The sequence below is a fragment of the Erpetoichthys calabaricus genome, chromosome 1, assembly GCF_900747795.2.
Source record: "Erpetoichthys calabaricus chromosome 1, fErpCal1.3, whole genome shotgun sequence".
NCBI lineage: Eukaryota > Metazoa > Chordata > Cladistia > Polypteriformes > Polypteridae > Erpetoichthys > Erpetoichthys calabaricus.
In genome coordinates this window covers 44,783,337-44,804,432 of record NC_041394.2, presented here as the reverse complement: position 1 = coordinate 44,804,432, position 21,096 = coordinate 44,783,337, and the positions used below count along the sequence as shown (strand labels likewise).

The 21,096-nt window shown below is 40.6% G+C and overlaps 1 protein-coding gene across 1 annotated transcript in view; it reads left to right on the top strand.

Annotated features, from left to right (window-relative positions):
• The window catches only part of arhgap25 (Rho GTPase activating protein 25), a 90,149-nt gene extending 69,338 nt beyond the window's left edge, over positions 1-20,811 (top strand). The window contains exons 8-11 of the mRNA XM_028798839.2: positions 5,187-5,308; positions 6,914-7,101; positions 16,803-17,434; positions 19,763-20,811. Of these exons, the coding sequence (XP_028654672.2) occupies positions 5,187-5,308; positions 6,914-7,101; positions 16,803-17,434; positions 19,763-19,976 (1,156 nt within the window). The 3' untranslated portion in view covers positions 19,977-20,811. The remainder of the gene's footprint in view (positions 1-5,186; positions 5,309-6,913; positions 7,102-16,802; positions 17,435-19,762) is intronic.
• The last annotated feature ends 285 nt before the right edge of the window (positions 20,812-21,096 follow it).

Sequence of the window (21,096 nt, the reverse complement as noted above, 5' to 3'; positions counted from 1 at the left end):
TATTGAAGTGAAGTTAACAGTTTATCTGTAAAATGTAATATACATAGTTTGATGCACTTCATGCATACTTTGATGTATACATATGATATCAAGTTGGCATCGTAGTATTCTAACCGTACAAAGTGCCAAGAGGATAGCTCTTTTAAATTTTAATTGACTTAGAAGCCAGTAATAATCATCTGTAAATACACACTCTCTTCTGTTGCTGTCAAGATAATCTACTGTGTCCTTAGAAAGTTGAAATGTTCATACTTGAGCCACAGAGTCAGGACAAGGGGGTTCCTATTGGGAGCTGCTTTAACATATGTAGATTCTTCGTCCTGTTGTCTCCTTTTGCCTGTTTTAACAGGTACTCAGTCTTAAAATGACATGCTGCATTTTTATAAACGTGTGACATCATATTGAATATTTCATAGCTAGGGTCTGTAGCTATTGATGTCCGCCTTAGAATGTCTCTGCTCTGGCTACTCCTGGATGTTTAACCTCAGCTCAGCTGAGAGTACAATACTTTTGTCAAGAAATGGTTTGATGCAGTGGCTATTTGGTTCTGCAGGATTATCTCCTCAGTACTTGTCATCTTTTCCTTAGTAACGACAATATCATTGATCTTCCGACTTGATACAAAAAATATATCAGTGGCAGTACTGAAGGTTTTCATCAAATGTTTTTAGCAGAAAAGGGTAGGTAACCATACAGAAGATTAGTTTGGTTACCTTCTAAGATGTGTCAGCATTGTTTTCCAAAAGAAATGTCTGAACATCCAATGCAGTATTAAACCGTCTTAATGATTTTCTTTTGAGATAACTAGGGGGCTTCGCCCCCTGCTCGCTTCGCTCGCCAACCCCCGTATTTGGTTTTCCGGATACACACTTTGAAGATTTTTTTTTCTTTGAATTGTTGCTATTTCATTAGTTTCACTTTTATTTCAGAACTTCTGTAAAAACAATATTTGTAATCTTGCGAGTCCCAATATGCTGAATCTTTTTTAATGAGGTCAGGATAGGTTTCTCTGTTTGGAATTTCAGCACAGACAAAACGATCTACATCATCAGCAGTTAGTTATTTTTTTTTTACAAAGTAAAAAAGTAAGTAGAGTTCTGCATTGGACTCCTGTCTGTAAAGTTGTGCTATTTTCCTCTCACAGTTCCAAAAGTACATTGGGTTACCAAGGTGATACCCCAGTTTTTGTCTAGTTTTTTGTACAAGGGCTAGACAGAACATTTTTGACTCCTGGGGTAAATTTAGGTTTTTAAATAAGCAGACAGGTAAATATATATATATACATGAACAAAGTAACCAATAAATGCATGTGCGGTAAACTCCGTTTTTGAAATTCTCAAGATTCTTTATTTGTCACATGCATAGTTATACAGGACAACATGCAGTGAAATGCATCCTGATCTGCTTATCAAAAACTGTGCAAAGTTAGAAGAATATCAGTTAAATTAACAAAAAGTAACAGATTGAAAGGTAACAGTATAGTAGAACATAATAAATAAGTACAATTATGTGAATAAAGTAGAATTAAGTGTTAAGGTGCAATAGTGTAGTAATTATTGTGCAAAACCAAAGTTAGACTGGTGCATAGTTAAATGAGGCAGTTTGTTTGTTTGCACTACTGCGATCTTTACTTTCTTTTTAAATATTTTCTAATTTTCCTACTTTCTTATCCTTTAACTTTCTCCACATATGTATAGCGCCGTTTTTTTTTTTTTTGTTTTTTTTTTGAGCCTTTCTAATTTCCCTGGTTTCATAGTCTCTAACCTGCTCTGCATGTGTCTAGCGTCAACGTTTGTAAACGTCTTTATGAAGTTCTACTTTGTCTTTTAATTCTGAGCCAGATTGGACGTGCTTTTTTTCAATCCCACTTGTTCCGGGCTGATAATTACTTTCCTTATTTTCTGAATTTGCATCTCGATTATTCTTTTTTGCTCTTTTTTCTGTCCAACGCATTTGAGTCTCTTTTCTCCGTGCTTTTCTTTCTTCTTCGTTTAATCGTCGATGTTTCATTTACACCCTATTCATTTCATTTCTACCCTATTCATTTCTACCGTAATGACCTTATACACTTTATATGCACTGAGCCCTGGAGCTGTGTGTGCTGCATGACTGCCTTTACACTACTGATTTGTTTTTTTTGATATTGCTTGGAAGTAGGGTGTGTCTTGCAAGGCTCTCGTTCTATGTTCCCGTGGGACGCACCGTGGCAGGTCTCTTTCATCTCGCGGGTCTTTAAATTATCTTCCGAGTAAGATCACGTATCGTAGACTATCAGGACAGGGGACAGGATTTCTTTTTATAATAGATAGATTGGTGGCCAAGGTATTGAAAGTGGTCATAAATGTCCTTAGTTTTCCCACAGATAGTGACTGACAAGATATCAAGTACCTCTTCTTTTTTTGGCTGCTCCCGTTAGGGGTTGCCACAGTGGATCATCTTCTTCCATATCTTTTGTCCTCTGCATCTTGTTCTGTTACACCCATCATCTTTATGTCCTCTCTCACCACATCCATAAACCTTCTCTTAGGCCTTCCTCTTTTCCTCTTCCCTGACAGCTCTATCCTTAGCATCCTTCACCCAATATACCCAGCATCTCTCCTCTGCACATGTCCAAACCAACGCAATCTCGCCTCTCTGACTTTGTCTCCCAACCGTCCAACTTGAGCTGACCCTCTAATGTACTCATTTCTAATCCTATCCATCCTTGTCACACCCAGTGCAAATCTTAGCATCTTTAACTCTGCTACCTCCAGCTCTGTCTCCTGCTTTCTGGTCAGTGCCACCATCTCCAACCCATATAACATAGCTGGTCTCACTACCATCCGGTAGACCTTCCCTTTCACTCTTTTGATATCCGTCTGTCACAAATCACTCCTGACACTCTTCTCCACCCATTCCACCCTGCCTGCACTCTCTTTTTCACCTCTCTTCCACAATCCCCATTACTCTGTACTGTTGATCCCAAGTATTTAAACTCATCTGCCTTCGCCAAATCTACTTCTTGCATGCTCACCATTTCATTGACCTCCCTCTCATTTACACACATGTATTCTGTCTTGTTCCTACTGACCTTCATTCCTTTCCTTTCTAGAGCATATCTATATCTCACCAGGGTCTCCTCAACCTGCTCCCTACTATCGCTACAGAGCACAATGTCATCAGCAAACATCATAGTCCACAGGGACTCCTGTCTAATCTCGTCTGTCAACCTGTCCATCACCATTGCAAATAAGAAAGGGCTCAGAGCCGATCCCTGATGTAATCTCACCTCCAACTTGAATGCATCCGTAACTCCTACAGCAGACCTCACCACGGTCACACTTTCCTTGTACACATCCTGTACAACTCTTACATACTTCTCTGCCACTCCCGACTTCCTCATACAATACCACAACTCCTCTCGAGGCACCCTGTCATATGCTTCCTCCAGGTCCACAAAGACGCAATGCAACTCCTTCTGGCCTTCTCTATACTTCTCCATCAACACCCTCAGAGAACACATCGCATCTGTGGTGCTCTTTCTTGGCATGAAACCATACTGCTGCTCACTAATCATCACCTCCCTTCTTAACCTAGCTTCCACTACTCTTTCCCATAACTTCATGCTGTGGCTCATCAATTTTATTCCCCTGTAGTTACTGAAGTCCTGCATATCCCCCTTATTCTTAAATACCAGCACCAGTACACTTCTTCTCCACTCCTCAAGCTACTCTCACTTTCCAAGATTCCATTAAACAATCTGGTTAAAAACTCCACTGCCATCTCTCCTAACCACCTCCATGCTTCCATTGGTATGTCATCTGGACAAACGGCCTTTCCATTCTTCATCATTTTCATAGCTGTCCTTACTTCCTCCTTGCTAATCTGTTGCACTTTCTGAGTCACTATCTCCACATCATCCAACCTCTTCTCTCTCTCGTTCTCTTCATTCATCAGCCTCTCAAAGTACTCTTTCCATCTGCTCAACACACTCTCCTCTCCTGTGAGTACGTTTCCATCTTTATCCTTTATCACCCTAACCTGCTGCACATCTCTCCCAGCTCGGTCCCTCTGTCTAGCCAATCGGTACAGGTCCATTTCTCCCTCCTTAGTGTCCAACCTCTCATACAACTCATCATACGCCTTTTCTTTTGCCTTCGCCACCTCTCTCTTCACCTTGCGCCTTATCTCCTTGTACTCTTGTCTACTTTCTGCATCTTTCTGACTATCCCACTTTTTCTTTGCCAGCCTCTTCCTCTGTATAATCTGCAGATGTCACACCAAGCACCCTTCTTGCTGTCACCCTTACTACATCTGCTGTAGTTGCCCAACTATCTGGTAACTCTTCACTGCCACCCAGTGCCTGTCTCACCTTCACCCTAAATTCAACCTTGAAGTCTTTCTTTTTCAACTTTTCACCATTTGATCCTTGGCTCTGCCCTCACTCTCTTCCTCTTCTTGATCTCCAACATCATCCTACAGACCACCATCCTATGCTGCTTAATTACACTTTCCCTTGCCACCATTTTGCAGTCTTCAATCTCCTTCAGATTGACTCTTCTGCATAGGATGTAATCTACCTGTGTGCATCTTTCTCCACTCTTGTACGTAACCCTATGTTCCTCCCATCAAGTACCTAACTAAAGATATTTGGGCTTTCTTGATATTTATTCTAATGGTACCCTCACTGTCACTGAACATGATAGGTTACTCTGAAAACCATTGATTCTTTAGGGTCTAAGTATCTTGGATAAGAAAAAATGCTGACCAATATGACATGTTCAAAATATTATTTGGGACAGTTTCTGACATGGTAGGTACAGTATCCATTATATCAAATAATAGTGTTCTTAGAAAAGATTTGCCTAGTGGAGATGAGTCAATTAATTAAGGAGACAGCTTCTTTTCCAAGCGCAGGAGACAAACAATAATAATCATTAGACACAAGGTATCATTAATGCACACAACTGAAAACATTACATTTAGATGTTGGAAACTGATGCAAGCCTTTCCCCAAAAGTGTAAAGTACAGTTAATCAAAAAAATTAATATTTCGAAACAGACAAGAATTATAGCATGAGCGCATCAAGGATGGTGACAACTCAGCATGTCCAAGAAGAGCCTTCCACAGTACATTTTCAATGTATTCTTCTAGATGATTTTGAACTAATTTTAACCTTAGACATTTTGTGCTTAACTCTTGCCAGGTTTCTGTATGAAGTTCAGCTGAACTCAAGTGTCAATAAAATGAGTGTGGAGAACCTGGCCACAGTGATTGGAGTCAATATTCTAAGGCCAAGGGTGGAAGATCCTTTTAGCATTATGAAAGGTATGTTGCTTAGAAAGAAAGGTAAAAAAAAAACAATATCTCTTATCATACTCTTCATACTTCTAGGGCAAAATGAGAAATCAAAAAAGTTAACAGGAGGTCCTGCAAAATTTGGAGTTCCTAAGTACACCTTGTTCTCACATTTCAGCCCTCTCTAGCTGTACTCTTATTTAGTCCTCATTCATGCCTCATAAATTTCAGCAGACTGGTGTCCTGGACTGTAACCTACAAGTTCAGTTTTCAGTTCAGTTTATTTTTGTATAAAGCTCTTCTAGTCATGTCAAGGATCATGCAGGAACTCCAACAGTAAGCAAATATCTGTACTATGGTATTTATTGATGAATTTTTAGAACCCATTTAATTCAAATTTGTGTTGGAGTGAGATGGGGGCAGAGCCTGTCCCTGCTGTCTTGAATGCATGAGGCACCAGTATGTTCAAAAACCCATACTAACACACACACAGAGACACACACTCATGCCAGGCAAATGTAAATTCACCAATCTACTTCAGCAACAAATCTTTGAGATGCTGGATGTGCGAAGAAGGAGCCAGGTGTGTCTGTATGATTTTCTTACACACAATTTGAGTGTAAGTGTGGTTTGTCATGAACTGAGGCCCTGTTTATTATTGGCTTCTGTTTTGGTGTCCAATGCTACTGCTGGGTAGATACATTATTTGAAGGGTTAAGATTGCTTATAACCTATTGTAATGTGTCCGAGTGGAAAATAAAGAGTGAGTGAATGAATGAATGAAGTGTATAACACACTAACAGTTTCCTCCCCTTGTATGCCACATACTGTATATTGTTATTACCATGACAGTCTTCACTATTTGATGTTTGTGGCCTGTAGGGCATACCACTGAACCCCAAACCCCCAGACACAATTGCACCACAACTGTCCCAGTTCAACAACAGTGTTTTTAATTTAAACAATACCATCATACAGGCTTCTTTTGTGCACAGCACATCTCCTTCCTTTCCTTTTCTATTTCTACACCCAGCTCCAACTCCTCTTGAGTCAAGTGTAGGGCTCTCTTTTAACTCTGGACCCAGGTGTACTTCCTTTGCTTAACCTATTGCCCTCAGGGAGCACTTCCAGGTGAGGCAGGCTGACCATGGTCCTTGTAACATCAGTATCCAAGAACTTCCCCCTGCAGCCCACACAGAACCCAACAAGGCAGGAATATGACACCATAACTCCAATGCTGGCATGCGGGTGCCCATACTGGGGCTCATCAGATGGGATGCATCCACTTAGTGTACGGGGGGTGAACACTCTGCCCCATAGCAGGTAGTCGTGTGGATCTTCCAGGTTCCCAAGATCATCCCGGATTCTGCTAAGTGGTTGTAAGGACCCCACTCCAATGAAGCCAATGTTACATCCCTCCACCTCTGCATCCTAGCTTGGAAAGGGGAAATTGCTTCCTCCCTGGCCTTCTGTTATCAAGGTCTCCTGGTGCCTGTACCCGCTGGGATGCCAGTTCATCCGTCACACCTTAATGGCTAGCAGTATGGGTTTTGCTCCGTTAAAAATTTCTTACTCAATTTTGCTTCAGTGCCCCAGATCTCTCAGTCTCCATTTTTCTCTGTTTGTTACATTCAGGGACACTCCAGATCCAGAAGCTAATGACAGTGATAATCAGTCATCACAAGGAACTCTTCCCTAAATCAAAGGACATCCCTCCTCTCTCTCCTGTTGTAAAAAATGACAACAAAAAATCTAATGTTCCTCGCAGCTCAGTGGGGTGGGATGTAGCAGAGGACCCAACCCAGAGTGTGACAAATAATGTGGTAAGTTCCTCTCAAGGGTTGCTTTTGCTGCCTCTCCTCCAGAGGTCACATATTATTACTGTTGTTTTTACTGTATAGACTAAAAGATTTTTAGTTGAGTTACATTATTTTGTTTTCAAAAATGAGGTATGAGAATCATGGGTGTCATTTAGTGTTAATTCACCACAGGTCTTGAAAGGTATGAAGTGGTCGGAGTTACAATAATAATAATAATAATAATAGGTTACATTTATTGAGCGCCTTTCACAAACCCAAGGTCACTTTACATACAGAGTAAAAAAAAAAAAATTGCACAGATGACAAAAGTTTGTAGAAGAGGAAAGTTTTCAGTTGAGATTTAAAAGTACAGAAACGGGAGCAATCTCTGAGAGACTGAGGAAGAGAGTTTCAGAGTTGAGGGGCCATAACACTGAAGGACCTGCCTCCCAGGGTGGAGAGTCTGGTGCGTTGGACAGTAAGGAGATTACTGCTCAAGGACCTGAGAGAGTGACAAGGAGTGTGTGGAGCTAGAAGCTGGGTGAGGTAGAGGGGGGCAAGGTTATGTAGGGCTTTGAACGTGAGAAGCAGAATCTTGAATTTAATCCTTGATGGAACCAGTAACCAGTGAAGCTGGGAGAGAACAGGGGAGATGTGAGCAGAGCGCTTTGTGTGGGTGAGGACTCTGGCTGCGGAGTTCTGAATATACTGTAGCTTCTGTATAGATTTTGCAGGGAGGCCAATGAAGAGGGAATTACAGTAATCAATATGAGACATTATGAAACAATGAACCAGAGTTTGAGCATCAGACAAGGACAGAAATGGACGGAGGCGGGCAATGTTATGGAGATGATAGAATGAAATTTTGAAAAGAGACCTAATGTGTAGCTCAAAGTTAAGTGATGAATCAAACAAAACAGCAAGATTTCTGACAACAGGAGCAGGTTTGACAAGTGTACCATCAACAGAAGTAGAGAAATTGAATGCCTTAGAAAGTTGGGATTTTGGGCCTACCAGTAAAACTTCAGTTTTATTAGCATTAAGTTTGAGAAAGTTATTTTCCATCCATAGCTTAAGATCAGTGATGCATTCCATGAGTGTGCTGGGAGATGAATCTGTAGGGGAGTCTGTACTAAGATATAACTGTATAACGTCTGGATAACAGTGGAAGGCCATGTCTGCGAATAATCCTAAAGATATTTCATAAACATATAACTCTGTCATTGTAAGGCACTAGAATGGTTTCTAAAGCAAACCATATGTTATATTCACAGTATCTATTTTATTATCCATTGTAGTATCATACCACTGAACTTTGAATATTTATATCAATTGACAAGTGTGACAATTATTGGCCTTTGGAGTTTAATAGTTTCATTCTCAGAATGATGAACTAAGCCATTCAGTAAAGGGAAGGGTGTCCAGAATTAGTCTAAAGTTCTGAGTGGCCTGGATGAACGTAAACACCACATGCACAGATTGAAAAATATTCATATTTTCTGTGTTTTTGGTTTTACATGAGATCACACAGCATAAGGAGCTATTAATTATGACAGCACAGAAGTCTAATTATTTTATCTATAGTATTTTGCTATCAACATCACATTCTTTTTAAACAAAACTATCCTTCTAGGACTGTCTCACCAAGTTGGGATACAGATTTTAATGAACCATTTAATTCAACTACAAGAAAAATCCCAAAAGCATTAAAACTAATATTATTTATCTCATGAAGTTTATTTTTACATTTAACTCTTATTTAGTTATGTTTTCAAACACAACATCTGGAAAACACTGCTATTGCATAGAGGCACTACTACCTCAATGCACCTTCACTTTCATTAAGTTCTTTTAGCAGTCGTTAATAATATTATGTCCAATTGTCCTTGGTAAGTGCACATAGTGACATTGTGTGAAGTACTGGGTGGATCCTTTACACAAACTACCAACTTGTTTATTTTCGTTTTAGTGGCAAAATTTTCTTTGTCTTTTTGCAGTGGTTGCCTAAACCTTAATTAGGGGGTCATTTCATATCAGATTGAAATCAGAAGTAAAGGACTGTGACTGAAGAGTTCAGTAGGAAGTCGCTTATTGTTTGCGTGTTATTATAGCTGGCTGAAGTATATTTATATAAAATGTAAAACAGAGCAATAAAGTTTGATGCATTCATGTGTTTGTTCATTAATTCATTTGTCATTTTAAATAACAATAACCTTGTTGAAAAATAAATTTTCTTTTCCAATTGGTGCCACCTCTAAAAAACAAAATCATTATCTCTGTAAAGTTTAACCTTACTGCAGTGTTTTTATTTTCTTAAAATCAATGGGGTTATGCAGATACACATATAGACATAAATTAATCTAAAAATGCTTAAATTATGTTCATAAATAGTGAAAATGTATAAAATCAAAATTTAACTGCTTCAAAATGCTTCACAAATGTATGTACTTATGGTATACGGAGTTAAGTTAATTGGGCAAGATCTACTGACATAGTTTTGCTCAAAATGAATAGATACTTCACATTTTACAAAATTGATAAACATTTGAAAATTTGGACCTCATACTAATATTTCTCCTATATGCAGTATATATAAACTGCTCAAAAACATTAAAAGAACACTTTGAAAACAAGTCAGATCCCAATGGGGGAAAAAATCCTGCTGGATATGTATACTGACATAGACGGGGTAATGTGTTAGGAATGAAAGGATGTGACATCGTTTGATGGAAATGAAAATTATCAACCCTCAGAGGGCTGAATTCAAAGACACCCGAAAATCAAAGTGAAAAAATGATGTGGCAGGCTAATCCATTTCATTGTAGCAACTCAAAATCATACTCAGTAGTTTGTATGGCCCCTACGTGCTTGTATGCATGCCTGACAACGTTGGGACATGCTTCTAATGAGAGAACGGATGGTGTCCTGGAAGATCTCCTCCCAGATGTGGACCAGGGCATCACTGTGCTCCAGGACAGTCTGAGGTGTAACGTCATGGCGCCGGATGGACCGAAACATAATGTCCCAGAGGTGTTCTCTTGGATTTAGGTCAGGCGAGCGTGGGGGCCAGTCAATGGTATCAATTCCTTCATCCTCCACAAACTGCCTGCATACTCTCGCCACATGAGGCCGGGCATTGTCGTGGACCAGGAGGAACCCAGGACCCACTGCACCAGCATATAGGGTCTGACAGTGGGTCCAAGGATTCCATCCCGATACCTAATGGCAGTCAAGGTGCGGTTGTTTAGCCTGTAGAGGTCTGTGCGTCCCTCAATGGATATGCCTCCCCAGGCCATCACTGACCCACCACCAGACCGGTCATGCTGAATGATGTTACAGGCAGCATAACATTCTCCATGGCTTCTCCAGGCCCTTTCACATCTGTCACATGTGCTCAGGGTGAACCTGCTCTCGTCTGTGAAAAGCACAGGGTGCCAGTGGTGGACCTGCCAATTCTGGTATTCTATGGAAAATGTCAATCGAGGTCCACGGTGCCTCAGGCCACCCTCATGAAGTCTGTTTCTGATTGTTTGGTCAGAGACATTCACACTAGTGGCCTGCTGGAGGTCATTTTGTAGGGCTCTGGCAGTGCTCATCCTGTTCCTCCTTGCCCAAAAGAGCAGATACCGGTCCTGCTGATGGGTTAAGGACTTTCTACGGCCCTGTTGAGCTCTCCTAGAGTAACTGCCTGTCTCCTGGACTCTCCTCCATGCCCTACATACACACACACTCACACACATTAGCTGCTTTCCTAAGACAATGGCTCTCAGTTATAGTTCAGGATGGGGTAGGGATTGAATTGAGAGACCAGGTTCAGCCAAAGGAATTCGCCACAAAATATCCAACTCCTGTTTGGCTTATGGTCCTATTGTATTAGCCCTTATGATTTATAGGAAGCACTAACTATTTTTCTGTATAAAATATTTGTTGTTCACTTGAGCTCCTTTCCTTACCTATGAGTAAACCATTCCTTTTGTAGATTAATTTGTGTTTTTCCTACTGACTTGGCTTTTAGTGATGGTCATTGCAAAACAAACATTTACAGGAAACTATTTATTTGAATTGAAACAGGAAATGCCCACTATATACTGTACGTATCATACAACAGTAGCAAGCCAACTGAACTTAACACAGCTTCAGATGTAGGTTTTTACTTCATTAACTCAAGAACTTTTTTTCTCCAGTTAATAGTCAGTCATATGTTCACCTTGGGGGCATGTAGGTTGCTGCATTATAGTATTATTAATTTGTGTTTATTTTTATTAATATGTCATTACTCCGAAAGTCGTAACCAGACAGCTAAGTTCTAACACTGAATAATTTTTTACATTAGAAAATGTTATACAAAACTTAACTACAAACACAGAAACTATGTTTACAGGCTGCACATTTATGCGGCTTATGGAATTAATTAAACATAAATATTTTAAAAATTCTTAATATTTTAAGAATTATACAAAAAAGTATATATAATAATTATGTGAACTACAGTATGCAAAATATGCACCCATGTCTCTATTCTGGCACTTGGGGATTCCTGACCTGAGCTGCGACAAAGCAACACCAACGATCACTCACAGCCACAGCAATTAGCACCCAGTTAAGCAGCATGGGCACAGTTGTTGAGGCTTTGGACTTCAAAACCTAAGGTTTGGGGATTCAAATCCCACTAATGACACTGGTGACCTTGAGCAAGTCACTCAAAAAAATGTAATCAATTGCATCTTCAAATTTGAAAGTTGCCTTGGATAAAAGTGCCAGCCAAATAGTATATAATTAAAAGTTATAGTAATTAACTTACAGCATGGCTGCTAACCACATCTTACCGGAGCTTTACCTAACTTTCCTCTTTCCACTTCACAGCTCATTTTCCATGCAGCATGCCACCCAGTATCTTTTTCCTGTGCACAACACCTACCCTTCTTCACTCACCATCAGCTCTATACATCTGCATAATTAGCCAAACAAAGGATGCAGTGTATTAGCATAACTTACTTGCTACAGCATTGTTAACTAATAATAAAAGATATCAGCTAATTTTTCTTATTTTTATAAAATCAACAAAATTCAGTTAAATCAGTCAAAGCATTTTTGAGATTTTTTTCCACACAGCATACCACCCCATACTTTTGCTCTATAGGGCACTTCCCCTTCTTCATTCATCTGTCCATTCTATTGGATGTATTAGTTAATTTTCTTTTTTCTATAACATCATCGAATAAGTCAAAGCATTTTTGAGATATTTAGTTTATCTACTGTGGGGGGGGGGGGGGGGGGGGTTAATCTCTAAATAATTATATATCTAAGTATCTTTTCTTAGCAGATACCTACTGCCCTAGATGTACAGTACCATATGTATATATATGTATATATTATATATATATATATATATATATATATATATATATATAATATATATATGTACGTGTATATGTGTGTATATATATATGTATGTGTATATGTGTGTGTGTATATATATATATATATATATATATATATATATATATTGTGAAAAGAAGACACAACAAGCATAAAGGGTTGGGGTTTTCTGGCCCCGTATACTGTAAATAATAAATCCAGGTCAGAAAAATTGTTCATAACAATTTGTATCAGACAACAAGATGGCGGACTGGGGGAATCTTTATGGAGGGGGACTGGAAATGAAAGTGAAGGCGGCTGGGAAGGTACCAAGATGGATGCTGGGATGCTGACGTCATCAGGGGTCGACAGAGGGAATGCGGAAGTGATATTGCGTGGTTAGTTACTGGAGGCGACTTCATGGTGGTGGTGTTTCTTTCTTTCTGCCGAAAACAAAGAGAGAGAGATTAGTGCTCTGCCATTTCCTTCTGGCCTGCGGTTTCACGTAACAGTTTGGGTCCTTCCGCGGCTCCCTAAGCGCGCGTGCGTGACAATATATATATAGTGGAACCTCGGTTCACGAACGTCTCGATACACGTACAAATCGGTTTACGACCAAAAAGTTCGCCAAACTTTTGCCTCGGTTCACGACCACACACTCGGTATACGAACAAGCCAGGTTCCCTTTCGGTTTGTACATGTTCAGTCTCTCCCTGTGCATTTTCTGTGCAGCGAGCAAGAGAGAGAGCGAGAGCGCGCGACACACACACACACACACACACAGAGGCAGCACACACACAGGCAGCGAGAGAGAGCCACGCACACACACAGGCAGCACCGCGAGAGAGACAGACGCACACACACAGGAGTGCGAGAGAGTGGTGCGCGCGCGCACACACACAGGCAGCTAGAGACACTGAGCCGCGCACACACACAGGCAGAGAGAGAGAGCCACACACACACAGAGGCAGCGCGAGAGAGACAGACGCACGCGCACACACACAGGAGCAGGAGAGAGAGGCGCGCACACACACAGGAGCGCGAGAGAGAGGCGCGCACACACACAGGAGCGAGCTAGAGAGACACACACAGGAGCTACAGGCTCGCAAAAGAGAGAGAGAGCGATCGAGAGAGGAAGGGACACATAAGGTAGAGAAGGCTTGTTTTTGTTTTCAGTTCTGTTTACAGTGATCGGTTCATAGCCTGCATTGTTACTTTTCTTGGTGGTTTATTAAATTACGGATTTTTCAAATGTTCATTTTTTCCCCTGTGCTTAAAACTCATTAAAAAAAAATGTGTTTTTAGCGAGCGGTTCCTAGCACTATAGCGTGAACTATTGCAGTGTTAGTTTTCTCTGTTTTTCAAGGTTTTCTCAGTGTTATTCAATGTTTTTACATTTAATTTACTATTATGCTGTGCATTCTATGGTATAATTAACTATACTTGTGCTTAAAAATTAAAAAAAATATATATTTACATACAGTTCGTACGGTCTGGAACGGATTAATTGTATTTACATACAATCCTATGGGGGAAATTGCTTCGGTTCACGACCAAATCGGTTTACGACCAGAGTTTTGGAACGAATTACGGTCGTGAACCGAGGTTCCACTGTATATATATTGTAACAAAAGGCACTATATGGGTGCCTGACCCAACATGTCTTCCCCGTAATCCCCACAGGCACAATACAGCCCCAAGTGTAAATAAAGCACCACCAAAACACACCACACACTTTCTTCTTTTTCCACCACCACTCCTCCTCCTCCTCCAAGTTTCGTCCTCCTCCTCCCGACTCTAGCCATTGAGTGGTGGTTGCTGGCCCTTTTATAGTCCACCCGGAAGTGCTCCAGGTAGTTGATCACCAAGTTCCGGCTGCACTTCCAGGTGTGGCAAATACGCTGCCCATACGGGCTCAGGAGTCCCAGCTGCAGCACCCCCTGGCGGTGCCTGTGGGACCCAACAGGGCTGCACCCAACACCAATTCCCATTGAGCCCTGCGAGAAACCGAGGTACCACTCCAACCCATGGGGGTGGCCATCTAGCATCCATGTATATATATATATATATGGAAGAGAAGGTCTGTGATACGGTTTGCATATTTGCAGCTGGAGATCCACAAAGGGAGAAAAAATAAATCATGTATCAGAAAGTAGTTTTTATTCCTGAGCTTTCAACCCCTACCAGGGGTCTTCATTAGAGGATAATGCTTAGACTTACAAGAATCAAAGGCAATATATAGCAACACGTTAAGTGTGGGGGGTGGGGGGGTGGGGGAGGTGACTAAGTCAGTATGATCGGGGGGGGGGGGGGGGTTTGTATAGTTTATTTATTATGTACATGTTCTTCTTAAGTTGGCATATGCTGGATTTATGTCCAAGTGTCTGTTGATGGCGTTTTCATTTGATAGCCAAGACTCGGCCAACTCTCTGGCACTTTTAGTACTGGCCTTAAATTTTACTTTCACGTTGTCCCAGTTGAATGTGTGTCCTGTTGATTTAGTATGTGCATATATCAAAGATAGTGCGTCCTTTCTTCTGACGGTGTTGCGATGTTCCTGTATACGTGTTGAGATTCTTTTTGAAGTTTGTCCTATGTATACCGCTGAGCAAGAATTGCATGGGATACTATAAACAGCGTTTCGTGTTTCTGCTGTCGATTTCTTGTTTTTGGCATTAAAGAGGACTGTGCGCAAATTGTTCGTGGGTTTGTGTGCTATTCTGACGCCCCACTTGGTCAGGATGCGCGCTGTACCTTCTGACACCTTGTGGTGACAAGGGAGTGAGTGCCAGGTGGGGTGGGGGTTCTGATTTAAGTCAATTGTTTGCTGATTTATTTGGCGTCTCCTGTGTAAGCTATGATTAATGAATGTTTTTGAGTATCCATTTGAGGTGAAAAGGTGGAAGAGATAGCGTCTCTCATTAATTTTTGTTTCCTTAGTATTACGTCAGAATAGCACACAACCCCACGAACGACTTGCGCACAGTCCTCTTTAATGCCAAAAACAAGAAATCGACAGCAGAAACACGAAACGCAGTTTACAGTATCCCATGCAATTCTTGCTCAGCGGTATACATAGGACAAACTTCAAAAAGAATCTCAACACGTGTACAGGAACTTCGCAACGCCGTCAGAAGAAAGGACGCACTATCATTGAGGTATGCACATACTAAATCAACACGACGCACATTCAACTGGATCAATGTAAAAGTAAAATTTAAGGCCAGTACTAAAAGTGCCAGAGAGTTGGCCGAGTCTTGGCTATCAAATGAAAACGCCATCAACAGACACTTGGACATAAATCCAGCATATGCTAACTTAAGAAGAACATGTACATAATAAATAAACTATACAAACCCCCCCCCCCCCCCTTGATCATACTGACTTAGTCATCTCCCCCACCCTACCCCCCCCCCCAACTTAATGTGGCGCTATATATTGCCTTTGATTCTTGTAAGTCTAAGCATTATCCTCTGATGAAGACCCCTGGTAGGGGTTGAAAGGTCAGGAATAAAAACTACTTTATGATACGTGATTCATTTTTTCTCCCTTTGTGGCTCTCCAGCTGCAAATATATATATATATATATATATATATATATATATATATATATGGGCGGCACGGTGGCGTAGTGGGTAGCGCTGCTGCCTCGCAGTTGGGAGACCTGGGGACCCGGGTTCGCTTCCCGGGTCCTCCCTGCGTGGAGTTTGCATGTTCTCCCCGTGTCTGCGTGGGTTTCCTCCGGGCGCTCCGGTTTCCTCCCACAGTCCAAAGACATGCAGGTTAGGTGGATTGGCGATTCTAAATTGGCCCTAGTGTGTGCTTGGTGTGTGGGTGTGTTTGTGTGTGTCCTGCGGTGGGTTGGCACCCTGCCCAGGATTGGTTCCCTGCCTTGTGCCCTGTGTTGTCTGGGATTGGCTCCAGCAGACCCCCGTGACCCAGTGTTCGGATTCAGCGGGTTGGATAATGGATGGATGGATATATATATATATATATATATATATATATATATATATATATATATATATATATATATAAAATGAATAAATAAAATTATATTAAATGTAGGCAAAGTAAAAAGATAACTGTGATCCCCCTGGCCTCAACCAGAAACAGATTGATTGATGGATGAATACTCTTTGTTGTTGTTTATTAGAGTTCATAATTATCAGTAAGTTGACCTTGAGTAAGTCCTTTTCCAGGGTTGTTTCTTGCCTTTGGACCTCACAATGTTGAAGTAGGATACCGTCCTCTGTAACCCTGTTTTAAAACAGGATGGATTATTGAGAAGTCAGTATCTACATTGGAAAGACCGGCCGCTCCTTAACCTGTATGCTTTTGTTTCCTTTACTAACGTTTCTCACCAGAAAGAAGGACAGGTACTATCCGAGTCAGCCGAGGACCTCACATCATGTGGTAGTGCTGCATGGGGAGAACGGGGCAATGATGAGAAAGGCTCTTTGTCATTTAAGCTCCGGAAGAGGACACAAACATTACCATCCCGGAGATGCACCTTCAGTTCCCAAGGGGAAGAAAATGGCTGTACAGAGGCAACTGGAAAAAGAGTTGGGGTATTCAGCAATGATTTCTGGAATTTAGAGCCTTCTTCTGCAAGTTCAGAAGCTGATAAAAATACTCTGTCAGAGGACATCTTTTCAGCTTTGCAGTGGCAAAATGTCTCCAAGTGTCAAAGGTCTTCTGTGCTGAACAAGTCATTTCATTCTGATGGTGCTGAGGTAAGACGTCATTACGGTGGAACATGGGAGGCACAACCCAAACCCCCTCAACCTAAAATGGAAAACAAAAGTACCACACCAAACTTAACTCCTGCTCCCAGCAGTCCATCTACAACGAGCCGAGAATTACTGATCCCAAAGTTATCTGATTCAGGTGAGAACAACATAGCAAGGAAGGACATGAGAAGATCCCTTCATGCTGAGGAATTAGATACTGAAAAAGGAGAATGTAAAACGGCATCATATGAAATTCAAGTGAGCAGGTGAGTTAATAAAATATGTGTGGCGATGCCTTAAAGCAGGGCATGGTGTCCTAAAACTTTCTTTATTTTTTATATTTCCATAATTCAAATCTAGCTTCTGAGAAACTTACTTGGATTAAGTAGATTTAAGAATGCTATTTAATGTTGTATTTCTGATTCTTGATACTACAGCCTTGATATATTTTTTCTAATTTCGTTTTGCACAAAGTTTGTTCTTGTCCGATAAACAAAAGTCAGTGTAATTCTGAAACAATTCCTAGGAAAAATTGTTGGAAAATCCTTAGAAAAATGTCAAAGCCAAAGTGTTCAATTATTATAAACAAGTATAAAAAAAATAATGCCGTTGACCTAAAGGAAATCTACAGCTACATATTCTTCTGCAAATGGGTTCAGGGCTGATAATATTAATTAACACTTTCCATCCTGGGTATCTTGTACCCATTTGCAACAGGCTCTAATAGCCCATAGTGCTACACAGAGGAAGGCTGCATTTTAGATGTTGTAGTGTGATCAAGCAGTATCTGAAATAAATATTTTGGAAAAGGTTTGACATAGTCAGTAAATCCCAAATTGCTGCCATCTGCATACAGTACAGTATTTTCTGCATCTCAAGCTTTCTACCATCCTAAAAAAACCTGCACATTTTGTCTTGTCTCGCTGCTGACATTTGGCAGGAGCCAAACCTATAGCGCAGGATGAAACTGGTATAGTACAATCAGAGGTTATCTTCTTTCCGCACGTAAGAAGTGCAAATGACCCAGGATGAGGAGTTTGGCTTTTAGTCTGCTCTGTGTGGAACTTGCTTTGAACAGGGACAGGGGAAGAATGGTGCTAAAAGTATAGGAACGACATCTACAACAAACCCTGCTCTGCTGCACAGTCACTTCCACTAATAGGAAAGTAGTACTGCTTCATCATTTTTGCCCTTTTACATTTAAATAGTCGGAAAACAATTTAAGCACACAATTCGTGTCTTAGCACTCTTAGCCACAAACAAACCCAGAGCATTTCAGACCTCTAGTAAACATCTACTTGTTTTAAATCAGACTGAGCTAATCAGTTTCACAAAATCGGTCAAACAAAACAAAGAGCAGCAATTAATTAACAATGTGTTTATATATAGTAATAACAATAGGAGATAATCAGCAGTGTAAAAACAAAAATATATATATATCAATAGAATTATTTCATTCTCTAATCTCAGTCACAAAAATTAAAAACCTTAATACAAAAGAGTGAGAGGGTGAGTGCAGTGAACCACATCAAAGGTGATTTGATTTGATTTTAGATATAATGTTTGAATTACTGAGGGGAAATTGTCTTTTTTTTTTTTGTACAGCGTCCCTGGAGCAATTTTAATGTTAGTGGCCTTGCTCAAGGGCCCATTGGGGTAAGATGCCTTCTGGCAGTATTAGGATTTGAACTGGCAACCTTCCAGATGCCAGCACACATCCTTAGCCACAGAGCCACCACTCTGTACTTTTCATAAAATACAGTGCCCATAAGACGCATTAACCCCCTTGGAAGTTTCACATTATATTGTTATACAACATTGAATCATATTTGATTTAATTTGGCTTTTTTTTTTACAAAGATCAACAGAAAAAGACTATTTCATGTTGAAGTTAAAACAGATTTTTGCAAAGTAATCTAAATGAATTCCAATCTAAGACACAAAACAATTGCTCATGTACGTGTTCACCCCCTTTACGTCAATACCTGTATGTAGCAGATGCGCCTTTAACAGCTATTCTAACCTTGAGTCTGTGAGCCCGGGTTTCTGTCAGTTTCACACATCTTGGAACTCCATTTTTTCCTCATTTGTCTTTAGCTGCTCAAGCTTTGTCAGTTTGTGTACAGCCTTTTGCAAGTCCAACCACAAATTCTCAATTGGATTGAGATCCGGACACTGACTCTGCCACTCCAGGACATTAACATTGCCGTTTTGAAGCCATTCCTGTGTATGTTTGGCTTTATGCTTTGGGTGGCTTTCTTTCCGGGTGCAGGTTTCTTCCAAACTGAATCAGATTTTCTCCAGGCTTTCACTGTATTTTGATGCATTCAATTATCTGTGCTGTTTTCTAATTTGTTTATCCTGTTCAGGGCCATACAGAGCTTGTGCCTAGAAATTGTTGTAGGCAGAAATGCACATATAATAGAGCACTAGGATCTTGCACTACGGTAGTACTAAATAAATGTGGGTATTGTTTGGACCTTGGGTTCTAGGTTATGATTTTGCTGGACCGACTTATAAATATACTTGCCCACTTGCATTGGGATGGAGAGTTGTGAGAAAACAGTGATGTCTGTCTGTCTGTCTTCCTGCAGCCTACAGAAGAAAAACCAGGAATTGTGCAGCAAAGTGGAAGAGCTGGAGAAGGAGCTGATGCAGGAAAAACAGAGAAATAAAGAGCTGGAGATCAGAATCCGCAACATGGAGGCTGCACATAAAGAAGCAGAAAGACAGAATCAGGAGCTAGACAAAGTCCTTCAGTCTTTCACCAGCCAAAAACTGAAAGGAAGAGTCACAATGCCAATATGAAAGCAACTGGAACAGGAGTGCTGCGCCAGGAACACACATCAGTGTTTATTTTTTTTTTTTTTGTTTTTTTTCTGACAGGATATGAGACAAGCTTATGATGACTTGAAAGCATATGGAAAAGCCTAGATGGGCTGTCACGTCTTTTCCGGCTTAAGAGGCTTTCTCACGCTGTTCTCTGTCACTCGCTTGTATACCTGTTTTCAATAAAGTCAGCTTGACCAGCAAGCTCTGAGGTGGCGTCACCTGACAAAACAAAAACAACCCACTGCAGCCTGGAAATCCTTCAGTAGTTGAGTTATGTCACAGTTCAAGAAAAGGAAGCGGCTCCGATAATCAGCACTTGCAGTTTCTTTGGCATGTGAGAGGCAGGCCAAGGTCAGTTTCCTTTCCGGTACATTCCCGATCTCACAAGAGACATTTGGGATCCAGCTTTGTGGAATGTTCTGCATATCCTGTGAGAATCAGCAGTGGACTGAATGAAGTCAGCCTCAGTGATGATTTATGTTTCTCCTTTTTTTTTCCTTACATCCAAATAATGTGAAAGACTGAGCAATTCAGTTCAAGCTGATTCTGGGTTGTGATCGAAAATAAATTCAAGTGACCCTTAAAGGGAGGACAAGTAGGGTGTGGACTTCACATTATTAAAGGGCGGATTTTAGCCTCGTGGTAAATGAAAACTTCTGTCAAAAGGTTAAAACTGTTCATGTAAAGTCATATGGTGTATATTTTTCTGCCCTACCATTATTTAGTGTTCAAGTTGTTATGTATTTGTGACATTACGGAAAGCAATTCATGTTATGAAAACCAGAATTGAGAATTAAAATCAAATGCCTGTCACGTCCGGCTAAAACCCACAGCTCATTTCCCCACTCTTCTTCTTAAACTGTCTTCCAACAGCGTTGTTAATCTATTGTTTAATAAAATACAACTTACTGGCTGTGGCCTTGGACTGTAAAGATTAAGGAAGGAGATTCAGTTACACCCTCCGCCTGATTTCATAGCTCTGACTGTGTCATTTAGACTGCCTATGAAGAAATACGGTAACGACTGTACTGCAATGGTAAGATAAAGCTCTTTTGGAGTGATGTTCTTAATTGGGAAGGTCTATATATAAACTCAA